The sequence below is a fragment of the Lissotriton helveticus genome, chromosome 3_1, assembly GCF_964261635.1.
Source record: "Lissotriton helveticus chromosome 3_1, aLisHel1.1, whole genome shotgun sequence".
NCBI lineage: Eukaryota > Metazoa > Chordata > Amphibia > Caudata > Salamandridae > Lissotriton > Lissotriton helveticus.
Genome location: NC_136061.1, coordinates 261304515 through 261324147, shown reverse-complemented (window position 1 = coordinate 261324147; position 19633 = coordinate 261304515). Strand labels below are relative to the sequence as shown.

The window sequence follows — 19633 nt, the reverse complement described above, 5'->3', positions numbered from 1 at the left end:
CCAGTGAATCCTTACTAGGCGCTTTCCTAGTGACATGAAGAAACCATCATCTCCTTCCGCAGTTAACTGTCTAGTGGCCAGATGCTACCGTCCAGCTCCTGGGGATCCTCCCTTTATTTCTTTCTACCCACCCCTCTACAGAGAACTTAGTGATCCAAGCATTATGTTTCTCAGGGCAGTCACAAGGCATGTTCCCCTCTGCCCCATCAGACAGAGTCCAAGAGACTAAAAGCATGGGAGAGAATGATTTTCTCAGTAGGTAACATGGCACTAAATTCTTTAAAGACCAATTGCCTTCCGGCACGCTATACCGGCGCCCTGTGGGGTATGGCTTAAGAGACAGTAACAAATGTCTCCGACTATCTACAGGACCACTTACAGGAGGCTATTAATGATGCCAAGAATGTTTCTAGACGTATCATAAAGATGTTTCTTGACACAGCGGATTCAATGGCCAGGGCCATAGGTACATCCATCTCTGTCAGACGCCATGCTTGGCTCAGAACCTCAAACTTCTAAACAGACCTGCATGCAAATTTAATGGAGCTGCCTTACGATGGCATGAGATTATTTGGCAAAATGGCCAACCTTAGAGAGGTTTAAGACCACCGCAATTTCTTCCATGAGATTCTTATTACCATACAAGCCGAGATATAGGCGTTCATGGCCTGCTGAACTTTCTCGATCAGTGGCTTATAAAAGGGCAAGAGGATTGTATTAAACATGGTGATTTTGGGCAGTATCACCATTTTCTCCAGGTTCACCCACCCGATGATTGTTAAAGGGAAATGTGCCCATCCCTTCATTATCCTAATACAGTCCCTTAAAGAGCTCTTCTGGTTTAGTTCTGGGATTTTCTGAATGTCCTGTACAATCTTAACCCTCCAGTATCTCATTTCTTAATAGCCCCTATCAGGCTATATGTTAGTTCATGTAGGTATCTACCCTTGATGAACCCTATCTGATCGCTGTATATTATTTCGCCTGCTACTTTACTAAGTCTCTGCTAAGATTTTTGCTAAGATTTGATAATCTGCATTAAGCAGTGATATCTGCCTATATGAATCGCAGCAAAGCGGGGTTTTCCCTGGTTTTAATATCAATGTAATTATTGCCTCGCCCTAGGATTTGGGCTGCTGTAGACTTTTTTTTCCAGAATCTCATCTAACATCAAAGTCATAAACGGTATTAACACATCTCCCAAACCTCTATATAACTCTATTGGTATTCCATCTGATCCTGCAGCTTTCGTCCCTGTGCATGACTGCATAACCTTGTTAACCTCATCTTGAGTGATTACCTGATTTAGAAGATTTTGCTGATTCAAGTCTAGAGGTTTTATAGTTTTCTGACCTAACCACTGGCCTACCTCATCCTCAGAGACTATCCCTTCCTCAGCGTATAGTTTCCGAAAGCAGTCCTTGAAGGCTACCTCTATCTCTGCTAGGTAGCTTAACACATTTCTGTGTGCCCTCTATTTCCTTTACCTGATTTCTATTTTTGTCTGCTTTTGCCTTCCAAGCCAGCAGCTTCCCTGCTCCTTCCCCATATTCAAAGTGGGCCAACGTACTGACCTCCCATCGCTTTTTAATCTGCATCTGCAGAATAGTTTCTAGTTTTATCTGTCAGTGCATGCAGTTTTTTCTCTTCCGTAAGCCTATGATGCTCATCCTTGATTCTTATTTTAACTGCCTCTAGAGCCTACATTCCTCTTCTAACCGGCTCACCTCAGCTCTATAACTCCTATTTCTGAAGCAGAGCATGCTCGTGATTTTACCCCTTATGTAGGCTCAGACTACTATAGTAGAAGCAGAGCCTACATTATATTTTAGAAACTCACCTACCTCTCTATTCAAGAGGTTATTTTCTTCAGTGTCAGTGAGTATGATATGGTCCAATTTCTATTTTCTCCCTGTAGGCCTACTATTTTGTTCAATTTTTAATATAACCACAGAGTGGTCTGAGAGGTGGGCAGTTAAATAGGTAATGTCGCGGATTTCTTCTCTCAGATTTAGACTTACCAGAAAAAAGTTGATTCTGGACCCAGGTCCATGTTTTTTATTGTGATAGGAAGCACCTTGCAAACAGCCCGACCTCTCCCTCCATTAATCACAAAGAGATCTTTGTTTTATCATTGACTGTAGATATGTACGTGATTTAGGGGTAGCTATTGCTCTACTATTTTTCGACTTATCCAATTTTAAATCCATTATTACATTGAAATCACCAGCCATAATCACTGGATCCGGAAAGTCTAGCATGTTAGTAAATACTGCTTTTAATTGCTCTATATCGTCACAGTTCGGACCATATTAGTCTCTCTTGTATTTTAGTTTTTGCAATAATCCACCTACTGCTCTTATCAGCTACTATATTTATTATAATTGCCTTCATCTGTTTTTGAGCCCGTTGTGGCCTGATGACTGCGGGGAGCCTGACCCCGCTTCTAGACCCCCCCGGGTGTGGTGAACAGGTCGCGTGTTCCCGCAGAAGAGAGCGCAGAGCCGGGGAACGTCGGGGAGAGCCCCCGCAATGCCGGAGAACATTGCCTGGTCAGCTGGTGAGGCGGGATAACGTGCATGACGGCCAGCAGTGCCGGGGAGCGGTGGGAGGTATCTGGTCCCGGTCTACCGGGCTGCGAACAGGGTTTGGCAGCGCTCCGGGGATTCGCCTGATGTGCCTGACCCTGTCATGGCGGCCGGCACGGTGCCGATTCAGAGAGCTTACGAGGGGGTCTTTTGCTGCAGAGATGTGCCCAAGTGCTCCAGCAACCATCTGAAGAGGCACAGACTGGTTGTGCGACTTGGGTCTAGCTGTGGGGATCTTTGGTGTGATTGTGGGCACCATCCTGATCATCAAGGGGATGAGGAATGCTTTCTGATGCTGCTGACCAACGTTTCTGTCCTTCTAAGAAGGCCCTTCCCCTCTGTCCACATTCCGATTTACCGGCTAACCACCCTGGGGTGCTCGCTGCGCATTATTCTACTCACTTGCCCTCACTACCTCTGAGTTACGGTTGCGACTGGAGGGGGAGTGACACTCTCCCCCCCTTTAAAAATACGCCAACACGGGCCCTCTCCTCTTGCCGCACCACTGCATAGCTAAAACCCCCTTTGCATTTTGAGTTATGGAGATTTTGGGGGAACGACTGATTTATTTCATACATCAATGACACAATCCCCGTGCCTGATCTCAAGATGGCCACCTCAGTGGGTCGCTCCATAATGCTCTACTACTCCTGGACATTATAACTGGCTTACGGCTTGATCTTGGTAACAGCCCTCTCCTGACCTGGATCCAGCTCACCCTTCTGGACTTTTACTTTGAGATCTTTCCGTGACCGCGGTGTCTTAGCTATTTGACCAATTCCTGGTGGAGCTGCCTGATAGCTAAAGAGGAGATGGGCTGCGAACTTCCTCTCGGCCGTCACCTACCCAGCGGACTTTCGGCAGACTTTCCTTAGTCTTTCCGTCATACACCCCTCCCACCCCTACACCTTCTCCCTCTATGATCCTTTCTTTTCGTCTACTTTAATATTTTTCCGTGGAGACTTAGCTATTTGGCTGAGGCCCGGTGAAGCTACCTAATAGCTATTGAGGAGATGGACTATGGACTTCCCCCTCAGCCCTCTCCTACCCAGCTGGTCCGTGTACAGACATTCCCTTTGTCTCTCGGACGTATCTCCTCCTACTCCTTTTCCCTACCCCCTTAACCTTTCTTCACTCCATGAACCTCGTCCTCTATGCTACTTAATTGTTTTCATTGCTATATTAGGTAATTTGTAACGGATGTAATTTTTGCAACTTTGTGGAACCTTATGTAAAGCGCTCTGATACCTTCGGGTATAGCCAGAGCTATATGAATCTCTTTAACTAAATAAAATAAATAAACTAATATCGCAACTTTCTATGCACTCACTCTTGACCAGATGGATCTCTTGCCCTCAGAAACTGCAAAATCTTTTCCCTTCTCCTTTTTGTGTGTAACCCATAAACATTCCATGTTAGCAACTGAATGGCCATCTTCTTTCTATCACTTGACTCGCTGTCTGGACCCTTGCATCTGTTCTAGCTATAACCTGTATCACTGAGGTGCATGAGGTTTTATTTGTTTTATTTCCCTTATGCTCCCTACCCAGTGCTTCAACCCTCCCCCCTCCCCATCCCTCCATAGAGAACCCCTCCCTGCTCTCCTCTGGACTAGATGTTAGTCTTTATTGTTTGCGCCACTGTTAGCCCACCACCGCTCAATAAATCCAAAAAGATTTTTGGGTAAACCACGTATGTTCATACAAAACTTTGACCCACCCACCCCCTCCCCCCAACTCTTCCAATGTGCTGACTGGGGTCGACCCACTACTCTTCTTTTGTGCATAGTTTCATCACCTTGTAGTTGTAGCCTAGATTCCTCCTATTTGTATGCTATCTAGTAGGTCATCTGCCTCCTTTTGACTCCTTAAATTATGCTTTTTAATATTGTTTGACTCTTAAGGATGCAGGAAATTTGAGCTGTGCTGAGGCTCCTAACTTTTTTAATTCTTCTAGGCGCTTACCCAACTCGCATTCTATATCCAAAGTTGACGGAGACCAGTCTGATCTAATTTTAGACGAGAAATCTTCACCCTTAGCAACTTTATTTTCAAAGCCTTTCAGAGGATTCTTTCCCTTAAAGCAAAGGTTTGGAAGTTTAAAAGGATCTTATGAGGCTTGACCCTGTTTGGATTTCTTCGAAAGGATCTCTGTGAACCCTTTGAATATCCTTAATTATCTCCTCCTCACTTTCCTCAATCTGAACTCCTTCCTTTATCAGCGAGACCATGAAAGATGTTATGTCTTCTCCCTCCTTCCCCTTCGGAACATTCAAAATCCGTAAGTTCTTTTTCCTTGAGTTATTTTCCAACTGTTCCAGTTTCTCCTGGGTTTCTTGCTCCTCGAGTCTTATTGCCTGAATATCAGCTTTACTATTGCTCAATTCTTCCTTCAGCTCCTTAACAGTGTTCTCTAAAGTCTGAGTGCTTATATATAGGAGATGATTTTTTTTCCTAGGGCTTTGCAAAAGCTCCTTCTTTCACCCTGGTTCCCTTAAAAAATGGCAAAGCTTTTCCTGATATCCATCGAAAGTGACGAAAACATGCCCTCTAGAGACCTCTGTGAATTCTCCAGGTTTTCATCATTTTCTTTAATCAATGTTGAATCCAAAGGCAACAGAAGCTTAACCTGATTTGAGTTTTGAATAATGTCACCAATGAGGGATTTTGCTCCTTCTTCTAACGTATCCTGTTCTGCATTCAAAGTTATAGGGGCAACCTCTTGGTCAACCCCAACCTGGATATACGCCTCTCTGCCGCCATCGGTGCAGGGACTGTCTAACCTACTGACCACCTTGCAAGCTCTGTAGCCTGTTGTCTAGTATCCACCACAGGGGGCAACACCTTGAAAAAAGATCTTAATGAGGGTTTAACTTTTCATTTACAATCCACCCCTTCAGTCTCCTTCTTGCCTTTACCACACTCTGCGGTTCTTTTATAGGGCTTTCTTTAGGCCTACACACTAGTGGCCGAGAGGGCACACAGCCCTCAGTCTGATTAGGAATCCCTGATAGGGGGGTGAGGGTGGGAGACAGAAGAAGTCTTGTGGGAACAGCTTTTATTATTTTCAATGTTGTAGATTAAATGCTTCCCCCGTCCTCAAAGAAAATAACTTTCGAGAGGCTGACACATCCACAGAGAGACCTATGAAATTATTCAGCACTCTGGATGTGGCCATCAACATGACCAACTCTCAAGATTGACCTACAACATCAATCAGATTTCTGGGTGCCCTCCTCACACCAGGATTGGTAGCACGTTTCTATCAGAGGAAAGAATGGTGTGTCTGCAGTCCTTCGCTCGGTAGAACCAAAACCTGGAAACATCTTTTCAACTGTTCCCATAGTTGCTGGGTATGATATTGTCTTGCATTCTGCTGGTAACATTCTGCAGGTTGCCGATTCTGCCTATACAAGAGGAGTTAGATTGTCTACTGGGCCCTGTTCCTACCCCGGTGGCCGAAGTCAGGAACCTGGGGGTGTGGCTGGATGATAAGCTCTCATTCACCACCCACACTAAGCGGGTTGCCGGTACTTGTTTCGGTGCCCTGCGGTGTCTCCGACCTATTTTTAAGTTCTTTGATGCTGACACGAGACAGATTATTGTTCAAGCTACGGTCCTGGCTAGATTAGACTATGCCAGCTCGCTGCTTCTGGGCGATAACCAAGCAGAATTGGTTCGCCTGCAGAGGGTACAAAATGCAGCCGCTAGGATGCTGGTCGGCCTCCCGAAGTTTGTTTCTGCACGTCGCACTATTCAGGATCTTCACTGGCTGCCTGTTGAGCAAAGAATCAAATTTAAGGCTCTTTGTTTAACTTTTAAAATCCTGAAGCTAGTTTCTCCCCCTATTCTTTCACAAACAATTTGCCACTATGTCCCTTCTAGAGCCCTTCGCTCCTCAGGGACTAATCTTGCTGTAGTGCCACGTTTTAAAAGAGCAAGGATGGGCGGACGCTCTTTTTCTGTGATGGCGGCAGCTCTCTGGAACTCCCTGCCTGCCCCTATTCGTTCCATCCCTGATCTGCTTTCTTTTAGAAAGGCCTTGAAGACCTTCTTATTTATCACTGTCTAGTTTCTCCTTTTGGTTTTTAATTTCCGTGTTGTGTTTTTACCATTCCTTAAGCGCCGGGACGCCTCTTGGCTGCGGCATCTGTGCGCTTTATAAAATAAAATAACATAACATAACAAGTGACTGGATGCTTCGCCAGTTGGATCCAGATCTCTGGCAAAATCAAAGCTGCCTTGGCAAGGTGGTTAGAGCGATTCAATCTCACAAAAGATGTACACTTTAATCCACAAATAGCTCACTTCTTCATCACCTCGTACATATTGTTGGAGGTGCACAGGAACTAGAAGCAAGGGGTCATTGACCGATCCAGAAAGACCTTCATATAATTATCCTGGAGCTCTGAGGGGTTTGAAAGGGGTTACAATCATCCTAGTAAGAACAAATAATACCACTGGGGTGTTTTATATCAACAAGCAGAGGTTGATATTGTCCTGTTTACTGTCAAAGGAAGTGTAATGCCTATTAGACTGGACAGTAACGCAGATGATCTCATTAAAAGCCTGAGAGCCTGAAATAGACAGTCCGTTTCTTTCACAATTGGATCACCTAGCACTGTGCCTACTATTTGCAACATGATTGAAAAAGAATGCTGCTACTTTGCTGGCAGTCAGTGGCATCCAAGAATAAGGACAGATGCGTTCTTGATCTTATGGTACAAGACCTCTTCGTATACCTTTCTTCCTTTTCCCCTCATCCGGAAGGTTTTCAATAAAGCCAAGATAGAACCTAGCCGGCTGATATGATTGTTCCAGCTTCCAATTCCGGGGAAACGTCAGTCTTCTTTCAAGAGACAATATACAGGTTCTATACGTCACCACTCTTTGACCCTGAACATAAGGGTATGGCCTCAATCAAGTCTCAAACACATCTTCATTAAAGTACAGTAGGTAGCTTTCTCGAGTTTCAGAAGACACATCGCTTCTGCCAACAAAGATAATTAAAGTTTTTTATTAGAGGTCTGTTAGTTTCTTAGAGATTTGTTCAGGGCATTTACACTCATCAGGGTTTGTCCACTCCAACGGTAACTGAACACTACCCTTGGCCAGTCAATGAAAGATCCAACTTTACATAAAAAAAGTCATTAAATATATATCCTGTAAGAAGGCTTTACTATTGGCCTCATTTCTGCTAGACAGTCTGGGAAATCCAAGCATTCACTCACCATCAAGCCATCTTGTCAACAATTTCACAAACCTGATCCTACTGATATTACCTAAATGAGATAGTTAAACTAAAAGCATTCTTTCAATATCCCACCACAAGTGTGACGAGGTGGCACTCATTGGACGTAGGAGGGTGTTTGAAAATCAACATTGATAGAACTAAAACAATCATTTGGACAAATACTTTGTTGTCTTCAGCCTCCTGCAAAGAAGCTATCTGCTTTCAAAACAAGGGATGGATAAATGTAGCTACTTTCTGACATCTATAAGCTGTTGTACCTTGCAATGTAGGCTATCCGCCCACTCAGCCTGACGGATTGCAGTACAGCAGCACTTAGTGCAGGATTTCATCTTTTTGCAGCTGTGTAGAAATGTTGTCACATACTGACAAGACATTACTGTTTGGATACTGATTCTGCAAGGAACTTTGCTGTTGACCATGTAGTTTTACGACCTATTTAATTCACATTATTTTTTTATCACTGTTTTATGCTGTTTTTCATTGCGTAGTATAGTATGCATTAATGTATAAAATACTGCTTGCAATTCTGATTCGAGTCTGAAATAGCCACTGCTGTAGAAGAAATACATTTCTTACATGTACCTACAGTTCTCTAGCATTGGTATCTTTCATAGATTTAAACGTGGCTCAACCTCCTTGGTATCCAGAGCCTGTAATTATAATTATCCTTTCACACTAGTGCTAAGTGCTATAGTAATTTGAAGTATGGTTGCCTCTAAGATAGTGGAATTCAGTGCACTCTGACCTCATTGGCTGGAGTTTGTGTATTTTCCAATGGAGTGATTGTGCAATTAAAGTGGCTTTGCTTGTACTGTTTTCAGGGCACATTCTTTGATACAGCTATTGAAATGTCAGAGTTGGCATTCCCAGTTTGACGATAGGGAATGATTCAGGCATGTGAATATGTAAAAGGTTTAAATGTTAGATAACTGTAGTTACAGTTAACCATCTCACTTCTTGTCCTGTCAAAATGAATGGCCCCACATTTAAACTAAGACTGGTACTGTAAATAGAATTCATGCTATCATTTCATCAGCCAGGAGGCTGAGTGAAATACTACCCCTGTGCTTTGTTGATACATTTCATAAGTAATTATGGATTATTATATGAATCAAATGAATTCTGTTTTGAATTTTCCAAGTCCCTCCTTTGCAGCAGTGATCTCTTGACACCACAGATGTCACAAGAACTGACATTAAAATATTGTTAATTATGAAGCTACTTGTGAAAGCAAAGCCTTCGCTGAGGCAATCCATGGCAATCCATGGCTAGGTGGATAGCTTACTGTATGGCTAAATACTACCAGAATTCAAACAAATTCTTCCTGCACAGGGCTGAAACCCTGTGTGAAGTAACATAGCTCAAGCTTCTTTCATTAGGTATATATTTCACCCTGAAATGTGCAGACTAGCAACCTGGAAATCAGTCCATACCCTTGTTAGGCCGTCCTGTGTGGACACTGGCTCTAGAACGAACACACAAGATGAGAAGACATCTGTTTAACATTTTTGTGTGTCTCTATTGTCCTGTTTATTTAGGGGATGAGTTGCCATTCTTTTCCGTGTTTATGAATATCAATGAAAATCCCATGATGGAGAGTTTAAGCTAGATATCCATCAGGGGTATATTCACTGAACAAATGATTAACCTGTATCCTCCCTGCTAAACAATGGCTGCCTTAAAGTGACGGGGCTAACTTTCTCTATTTTTGGCGATCCCTATCTCGCCCCATTCCCTGCTTTATTTGCACCTTAAAAGGTTAGGGATTTTCAGATTGGGCAGTTTACTATATTAATATTTAATTTTAATTTAATGTGATATTCTAAAAAGCTGAATCTGTTTTACTCTTAAAGAAAATAGGGCTCTTTGGGAGAAGTCTTCTGGGACCCTAGACAAAGTTTAAACAGTAACTTTCCTTATTTGTGTTGCCTCTAGGTGCAAGGGCATACGACCGCCTGAAGAAGTCTCGGGAGGAGGCCCGCTTGAAGCGCACCATGCTCTCAGAGGTGCTCCAGTACATCCAGGACAGTACAGCCTGCCAGCAGTGGCTCACCCATCAGGCTGCTATGTATGTTCGGCGGACTGTTCTTACACGTTCTCAGTTTCACCGCACTGACACCTGAAAGGTGTTTCTGCCCTTAATACTGAATGCTCACCTCTCCTGAACATCTGGGAACTCCCGCAGTTGAACTTGTAGCAGCCTTTTTCCAAATCCGAGCAGCGCCCTGCTATGTCTAAAAGATCAGTCAAGCATTTCATTTACATTTTTTTCTTTGTGTCACCATAAAAATGTATCATGATATTTTATTTTGTGTTCATTTGTGTTTGACATCTTTTGTTTATTGTAACTTCCATCAAATATATTTGGTAGGTCCCATTGAGATAGTCAACTGGATTAAGGGGAATTGGTGTCTTAACTGGGAACTGTCTGTACTCTGGAAATACCAATTCTGTTTTGTCAGAGGAGATCTGGCACCCAATGGCCAGATTTCTATTCACATCCTCCCCCCACTTGACCACATTTTGGCACGCCGTGCACATCACTTCAGCTCCATGTTGTCCCCATTTCTGCCAAAATGGGAGGTATTTGGAAACCAGCTAAACACAAATAGTATTTTGCTATTTAAAAACTTAACACTTCTATCTTGAAATAAAGCAAAATTAACAAAAATGCTAAATTCCTAAAACCGAAGAAAATGTTGAGAGATATTTCTCTTAAACACGAAAGACAGGGTAGTGAACGAGCCAAGCTACAAAATTGAAGCTATTTGCAGGAATTCCTTTCCGAGCCTTGCCACAAGTGGGAAGTTTTGAATCCAGCATAGACTCAGACCTAGAGTCAGAAACTGCTTTTCTGAGTTGTAGCATTATGGCGGTTAAGGCCTAACTAACATGTGTTTTGTCACCAACCGCTTCACAACTTTTATCTTTACAGCTGACCCCACATTGAATTAAGAGGTCCACGATAGAACTGATGCCTTAATGTTTGGAAGACAGTGGATGCCAATGCTTTGCTAAAACTATGTGGTGCTGACATTGATCCATCCAGTGAATGATGTCACTGTACATCTCAAAACCCAACAGGCTAAAAAAGAAACATTTTAGAACACCTATAGATAGTGATTGTTAGAGATTTAGGGCTAGACAAAGGGAACTGCTTTTTATCCTCTGTACTGGACGTCCCCCTTCATACATCATGTTTATATCAGGGATTACAGCCTTTTAACAAAGACAGAAACTCCAAGACGGGCTCTTCGAGATTTACAGGCACAGATATATTGAGTTGCTTTAGGCTGATACTCTGCATTATTTTGTGTGTGTCTATAAATATACATATATATGATGTTAATGAAGGGTCACTTGCTCCATGGCTCAAAGTTGTGGGGCTTTGTAATATAGTTAAAAATATATTTATTCCGTCCCTGTATTGATTTTCTTTGGACTAAAACTGCGCAATTCTTATGGCTGCCCTGCCCTTGCTGTTATTTGAGTAGCTAAGCACTTGTGAATGTGCTCCTTTTATTAGTGCAACTCGCTTGATGGCACTTTTGCAGAATTATTTCTGCTCATTTCACTATTATTGTCTTATTACATTTATCAAAAATAAAGTTTTGATATAACCTTAAATCAAGATCATTCTGGTTCATGGTAACACACACAACTCAATAAATTTTAATTTGTGAATCAGTGTCATTGACTGTTTAATGTAAATCCCATGTGCCAGGTAGTCCTTTAAATAGGCTATATCTCTTTGTAATGAGGAGGAGACTGGAACTATTTATTAATGAGGTGATGAAAATAACGGGAGAACAACTATGGGAAATCTTTTCCATTGTAACCGATACAGCTTGTAACTGTTATTCACAGTATTATTTAGATAAACATATTTTCAATGAAGAGATGCATGTATATATAATGCAAGTTTAGCACCCAGCTTGCATTCTAAAACCACATACATTCTGTGAAACATTAGTTGTTGTGTAGTCAGTTAATGCATGTTTACAAGCTTCTGTTATTTCTTAAATATTTTGTGCAGAAAGTGTTTGTTTGCCCAACACTGTATGATGCAATATTGTCTAATCTTTTTATGACTTGTTGTATTCCTTCAATCCATTGTGAATTTGAATCAATTTGAGAAATGCAAACGTAAACCCAGTGAAGAAACTGGAAAAATGGTATAGCCCAAATTGACTCCTCCTCACCAGCCAAATGCAAAACGTAATGTTCATTGTGGTTTATTTTTCATTGAATTAGAATATATCATTAAATATGCTGGATGCCGAAACGTGTTTTAAGAATAGGTACAATTTTCATTTTTGAAAATCTACCTGTACATGCTAACATTTTCTGATTCAAAGCCAATTAGAATCAAATTCAGGCGCCGAGAAGACACTTGCTGAACACCTGTTATTTGTTTTAAATGATTTCAACCCTGAACTCTTTCCTACCGTCCCCTCCTCAAACACTGGTTCAAACCCTTCCAACGCCCACAGCTGAAAATAAACACAAGGAATGGTACCTATAAGTATTGTCTTTCACGCACAATCATTTTGACACTGTACCGGTGAGGAATTCAGAAAGTCCATGGCCTTGGACTGCAAAATAGAGTAAGCTAGGCAGTTCATTTTATCCGCTCAGCAAGTATCCCTTAGCACAGACCTGCCTCTTTTATTGTTTCTCCTATACACCAAACCCAAGACATTGGGTGCAGACCTTGTTGCAGAAAAGAGTGGTTGGAATTTTTCTTTACAAAAACACAGTAACAAAGGGAATCACTTCTGTTTATTTTTTTTGTCAAGAAATAAAGACCCCGAACAGTAATTTCATCCCATACTCAGTCTAAAGAATGTAAACCAATGGATAAAATACCAAAAGCTCATAACATTTGCAGAGCTTTAGATTAAACCTCAACTGCTTCAGGTGAGATTAGAGATGTTCCATATGTTTACATGATGCACATTTTCACATTTGTTGTGAGACACAGAAGAGACCCACAGCATTTAACATGTTCAGTTAAGATTATCTTCCCTATGGATTACAATCATCTGAAGTTGTTCATTCCAAGGGTTTGGGCAGTGGTAGCCACTTTTTTGCAAAGTCCAGTGATATGAATCCACCTATATTTAGATGACATTTGCTTGAAGTCCACTCATATCCAAATGTGCAGCAAGATTTGTAAAGAAAATGCTGTGTTCTTAATGAATCTCAAGTACCACATATTTAATACTTGGAAGCAGTCTTGCAAATAAAGTTGCAAAATGTATCCTTTGGAATGTCATTAACTTTAGGTGCCCTCTCATCTGCCCAGATCTCCACCTCTCTAGGTTCTATGGCATTGTTTATCGTCATTGTTACGAATGCCCAATTCAGCATCATGGCTCTGGGGGATTGGTGATGCCAGAGAATAGGACATGAGTCAAGAGCTGACTGTCCACTATAGTCCTTCATTCTACTGTGGTGTGTTAAAAGAAAACATGTTAATGCAATCTAATATTAAATGAACAATGGTTGTCAAAGTACCATTCATGCCATATATGCATAGAAGAACTAAGAGCAGAATTTCTATCTCTGATGTGCTTTTTGCCTTCTATAGCATTACTTTCCATTCTGAACCAAATAGATGATGCCCTCAACAGTTCTCAACATGTTCAGTGAGAAGAGATCCAGAATCGAGGATCTGAAAATATTGTACTGGTGCCTGTCTCGGAATGCCCACATCACTGCAGTTCATCACCAGGCTTTTTAAAACACCAAAGTGGGCAAGCATCTCGCAAAAGAACAATATTAGGGTTTGAATGACAAAATACTTAAGAACTTCTTTGCGGCTTGGAAACTCAAGATTTCGATTTGTATGATAGTTCACACACACCTTAATGTATTGTTTCCTCAGCCCTAATCCAAACTGAGTTCCCTTTTCATAGAAATATTTTTTTACTCTTTTCAGCAATTCGTTTGCTTCCCAACTTGATGATAAGCTGAAGCAGCACAGAACGAGAATCATCCATATTACTCCCGACTAGACATAGCAATGATGTTACTAGGATCATCTTTCCCAAATACGCTGGCTGGATATTCAGACCGAAATGTCAAGTATTTTGTTACTCTCATTCTTCATGAATCTAAGTTCTCTAGCATTGTTATTACTAAATACTTGAGTTGTGAAAAGACCCTTCATAAAATATCTTAATATATTTGGATTATCATTTAAACTATGAGTGTTTGTACTTGTTTAGCATCCTCTAAGCAATCTGTAGCTAGATGGATAGTATATTGTATCAGTTTGTTATCATAAAGCCAGCAGACCACATACAAAAATTCCTATTGATAATTTATTCAGTCCTTATTGTCAAAAAAGAAATGACTGACTGCTTTGCATTTTGGAATAGTGCAACCATCGGAATCCTTAAGCACACAGTCTTAAAATGTCACTAGATGAAAAATCATGTTATTCGAGGCAGTTCCAGTTTTTTTTCATTTTAGACTTTTGAAGTGAGCTTTTCAGCCAAATTTGTTCTATCGTACCTGAATTTGATACTAATTAGTACAGTTTGCAAAGCTTCCTCCTATAGGATGATCTCTTTTTGTGATCCTTAAAAAGAAAATGAAACTTTTATTTTCCATATAATCTGTTCCGAGATTCAGCCTATATGAAAAGATCTTACACAGTTTATTAATTCAAGTGACATAACCAATGGCTAGGAAATACATTTACAAGTTGGTAACCTATCTTTCTGTGATTTTAATTTGTCAGCGTTGAGCAAGTGTGTCCCTGTAAGTTGACTTGTTCATTTCAGGCCTTTCAGAACAGTCTTGTCTATCTAAGCCATTAAAGTTAGACGTTCTAGTTGACCCGAATGTATGAGTAGATTCTGCTCTCAAAACTATACCAGAACCTAGCTTTGCATTTTGGAAGGATTCAGTTACTTTGTGTTTAGTGTTTATTTACATCTTTGCTTACAACATTTTTCATTATTTTGCAGTGATTCAGGTCTAGCACCTCCAACGCCTTCATCTTCAAATTCAGGTAAGCAGATTTTTTGTTTTAATTGTGAACTTCAGAGCACTACTTCTACTGATTGGTGGACATTATTGCCATCTCGGATTAATCGCTGATTCTTTTACAATGTTTAATATAGAGTATAGTTTGTATGCTCTCAAAGGTCGTCGTAAAAAGAAATTGGGCTTGCAAATCTGGGGCGCAGTTTTGACTTATTTGGATGCAGACACTTACATTTTGATTGTGTGTCTCCAGCTACTTGTCTTTCTTTTCTTTTTTCTCTTCTATTCGTCATTTGTGAAATTGCCACTGTAAGAAGTCATTTGTTACTATGCCGCAAGTGATGAATTTGATCTCTGTTTACTCATGTATTTTCAATAAAAAAATAAAAATTAAAAAAATTGCCATCTTGGATTTATCGCTGATTCTTTTACAACAGGTGGGACAGCTAATGGCTTTCCCAGTGGTAACAGCCAGGCTACCTCTGATACCCTTGCTGTTTTTCACCGTAATGCCAGAAATGGAACCCCCATATGGTTATTGGTGAAACTCAGTCTTTACAAAACTGGATGACATAGGAAAAACAAGAAAAAGTGTTCTATTGAAACCCAAAGCAGAAAACATGACTTGCAGCACTTCACACGCCCATTTCAGCAGATTAAATTGTTGTTGTGCAAACTGGAATAATGAGGTAAACTACAAGACATAGTTTGTCTAATACTAAGTTTAGAAGCCTGTAGAGCACAGTAACTCACCAGTAACAAAGAGCACACACTTGGTAAAAACTAATACATGAAGTGTGCCAGCAGATTGTATTTCTACTGATTGTAAAAAGAAAAAGATAACTGATTTAAAAAATGTTAACTTAGTCGTAATTCACAGTGGCGCTGGGGTTCTGTACAGTAAAAAGGGCCTGACTAGCTAACCTTTCTGTGTGATTGGAGATTTTAACATTTCAGAGCCTTGAGGTTAAAAGAAAAATCCTGGGATCCTCATGTTGCTGAGTGTAATACAGCAGACTTCCGATATACAGTCTTTTACATTCCACAGAATAGAAATATAGGCATATGTTGGGGGAAGCTGTTATTTTGTACTAAACTACGACCACGTCGATTAACAATATTAAAGTAAAAAATAAAATATTCTGCAGGTATGCCTGGGCTGTATTGCCTCGAACCTAGAGCTTTGAAAATAAGCTTATTAAGTACATGACCCGGATAACTAAAGATACATGACCATTATGAAATTAAATGTTTTTTTCTCTTGTTTGACCTATTGTGGACTGTGGTTTAGGCAAAAAAATGCCTTTGGAGTTTTTACTAGTATCTGTGCCGAGCATGGTGAAGTTCACAGGTTTTTATTTTGTCTTTTTTTTTGGGGGGTGACGTATCGGTTGTGCTATAGTTAGTGTTATTTACAGATAAATTATAGAATTACTTTTGCTGATAACATGTTGTTTAAAGAGGCTGGTGTATAAGGACCAGATTCATCAACTGTGATCACTAGAATGCATGTTATATTTTTGTTTGCCTCAGAATAAATGTTTGGTACTAACTGAAAGTTGGAATAAAAGGAAAACAAAAACAATTAATATTAATCCGTGCATAGCTTGTTATTGTACGACCAAAGCTTTCTATGCATAACATTGGCATTTATTTATGTAATATACACAGCCAGGTTACAACCTTAATTATCATGAGATGATTATCAGGGGCATCACCATCATCCAATTTTGGTCCTTGCTGATGTTTCACAAATGTATAGTATTTACATTTATTAAACTAGCTACATGTCTGGGTATAGAAAAACGTATTTTATTTTCTGTTTTACATATTAGGTAGACGGAGTGCACCACCCCTGAATCTTACTGGTCTTCCTGGCACGGAAAGGCTAAATGAGAAAGAAAAAGAGGTATGACAAGGGACATTTCTTCTGTAAATTGCAAGACCACGTGTGTGGGCATCTTTATCCAGTGTGCATTCCACACCTCCCTGTAAATATTCCTGGTAGATGTTGAGAGCAGTCGGTATTGATTAGCAGCATGTATCTGTTACATAGTCACATGTGATGGAAAAGCTCTGAATCTGGCATTAAATTGAGGTTCTTTCTGATCTCCCTCCTTTGCGGTCGTTTGGTAATTGCCTTTGCAGGCAGAGAAATAGAAACGTTTCTCTAAAAGGAATGCTGCCACTTTAAAACAAGTTGGAGCATTCTGCTTGTATGGTAAACTCCTTTATTTATAGATCGCCCACCACAACACCCAGATCCATTTTGTCTACCTATTAGGCAATACTCCTGGCATTGACTTTTATGGTGCTTCCCTTTTTAGATCGATGCTCTGTATTTTCTTTTACTTCCCCCAGATCTCCTACTTGGATGAGTAATGTATTTGCTTGCAATTTCAAATTCTGTTGGTATTGAAGAAATTACTTTCTCTGCTCTGCAGTTACTAAAAGCTGCAAAGAGTGCAATGTATAGGAAAGCATTTGCTGACCTCACAAGGTCTGCATCTTATGCCTGGGAAACAGGCATCAGATAAACTATCCTCTTTTTTGTGTTGCGATTAATCCAAGTTTGCAGGAAATTCAATTCTCTAATACAAGGAAGCAACTGGTACATCTCGAAGGGAAAGCTCCAGGTTACAAGTGTTGGGGCCATGCGATACTAGATGGCCTGCTCACATCTGTCCCCGATTGAATGCTCCTGCTCAGAACTCCCAAAAGACCAAATGCTGGGGAGGATCACGATCCTGAAGCCTGATGCCTAACTAGGTAGATGGATCTAATGCCAAATCACTCACTTCAGAGATTGAGCCTGTCTCCTTCTAGCGACCTGCTATCAGTTCCTTGGTAGTTTAGTACCAAATATCACAAAAACACCCCATTCTACTCTTTACATTTTAAAAACATACATTAAAGGGATAGCACACCTCCACAGCCAAAATCGTTACCTCCATTGATTCTTCAGCCTGTTTTGGGAAGTTCGTCTTTTTTTATAGTATTGGAACTTAAGAAGAAATAGAAAACATACAAAATCTTTTACTGATTAAACAGTATTGTTTTATGAGGTCAGATACTAGAACTGAATTACAGTCTTTAACATAGCGTCCATTTTTCGTACCAGTTCTTTAATAATGTGGCTGTTGCTTAAAGGGCTAGCTAGATTCCTAGGCCTGTTTTAGACTCTGTACACTCACCTCCCAGGGTGATTCTACTAGTCCGCTTAACAATAATGATCATTCTCCACATAAATAAGCATTGGGAAAGCCAATATGGGCTGGCTTTAAAAAGACTGAGCTAATTGCTTTATAAGGGTTTTTCCCCAACCAAATGGTTAAGATGCATGTGCATGTATGTCTGGCAATGTTGGAATGAGTTTCCTATTAGAGCAACCCCGTTCCAAGATTAATGCCATTGCATATGAGTGCATTGTGACTGATGCCCAAGCTTCATGGCCCAGTCAACCATTTTTAATTTACTGCTTTAACATGGCGGGAGGGCCATGTTAGACCAGTACGTTAAAATGGAAAAAGCCAAAACAAGTTGCACGAAAAAGAGAGCAAGCAACGGAGCAGCCCTTTGCAACTGCTGGGCCCTCTTACTAAAGTCTGTCCTGTCTATCTATCTAAAACACAGTGGTGATCGTTACTGTGTGGTTATAGTTGGGTCAGAGTTCCCCAGGATGCTTGTGTCTTGTCCAGGAAGGACCTGGCCTGGCCGTTTGGGCTAGACTGTTCCCATGGGGATCAGGGTCAAGACTGATTTGTAAATGGCTGGGGCCAAGCTGGGGTGGAGTAATGAGCAAAAAAAACAATGCGCTAGCATCTGATCAACTTGGGGCCCAAAGCGGTATTCCCCATTAACAGATGCTGTTGGACTTCTGGCTTGAACCCAGTGACACAGAGTCAGGCATTCCGGCGGGTCATGCTGCTAGAGTTTATACCCCTGGCGGCAGTGTTGGATGCATCCAGGGCGCATCTGATGGGTGTTATAGGAGATGGTCTGGCCCTCGACCACAAACTCATGAGCCCTTTGTGTGTATTGATCTGGGAGATTTTGGATGAGTTCTCCCATCTCATCCCACTGAGCTTAATCGTACCTAGAGCGTATAACGATCGAGTTGGCGATAGGCCAATGAGTGGCAGATTGAGTAGCCACTCTTTTGCCCACGGCATCTATCTTTTTGATTCCTTTGTCTGATGGGGGGGCATCCTCAGTGCTTTGTGCATTTGGTTGTTAAGTAGTCATCGTCCTCAGTGATGCTGAGTAAGTCCACCTTGTGGAAGGTGGCTGCTCTGTAAATACCCTTGTGATACAAGATGGTATCCGGAGGGGAAGGCTTGGCGAGGTGAAGGTCAGGGTTGTTGTCACCTGTGGGGCTAAACCATAGTTGTCCAAAGGATTATCCTAGGGCTCGGGGTGGGTCTGTATGGTCTGCGAGCTACCCTCCCCATATGAGGAATGTGTTGCCCCCTCTGGAGAAGCTGGTGGAGGTTTCCTATGTGGTGGAGGGGGGATAGTTGCTTTTGGCAGAGAAGGAGGAATGTGAGGAGGTGGAGAGAAAAGAGGAAGCGGCCGAGAAGGCAGGGAGGTGGTGCCCTTATCTCAATGCTTCTTGAGCTAAAGCTGTGGTGGTAACTCCAATGCAAGGTGCTCATTGAAGTTAAGCTTTCGCTTGAGAGGGTGAGTGTCTGCCCCGTCAGTGGGGGTTTGGTGACAATTTTACCCAATTGAGGATGGATAAATAGTCTTTTCTGCCTACTGTCCACCGCCTCTGCAAAATTGGGACGTCAAGG

At 41.3% G+C, this 19633-nt stretch overlaps 1 protein-coding gene across 1 annotated transcript in view; it reads left to right on the top strand.

Annotated features, from left to right (window-relative positions):
* The window catches only part of TADA2A (transcriptional adaptor 2A), a 301706-nt gene that overhangs the window by 238206 nt on the left and 43867 nt on the right, over positions 1-19633 (top strand). Inside the window, exons 12-14 of the mRNA XM_078679774.1 lie at positions 9777-9909; positions 14822-14865; positions 16676-16749. Of these exons, the coding sequence (XP_078535900.1) occupies positions 9777-9909; positions 14822-14865; positions 16676-16749 (251 nt within the window). The remainder of the gene's footprint in view (positions 1-9776; positions 9910-14821; positions 14866-16675; positions 16750-19633) is intronic.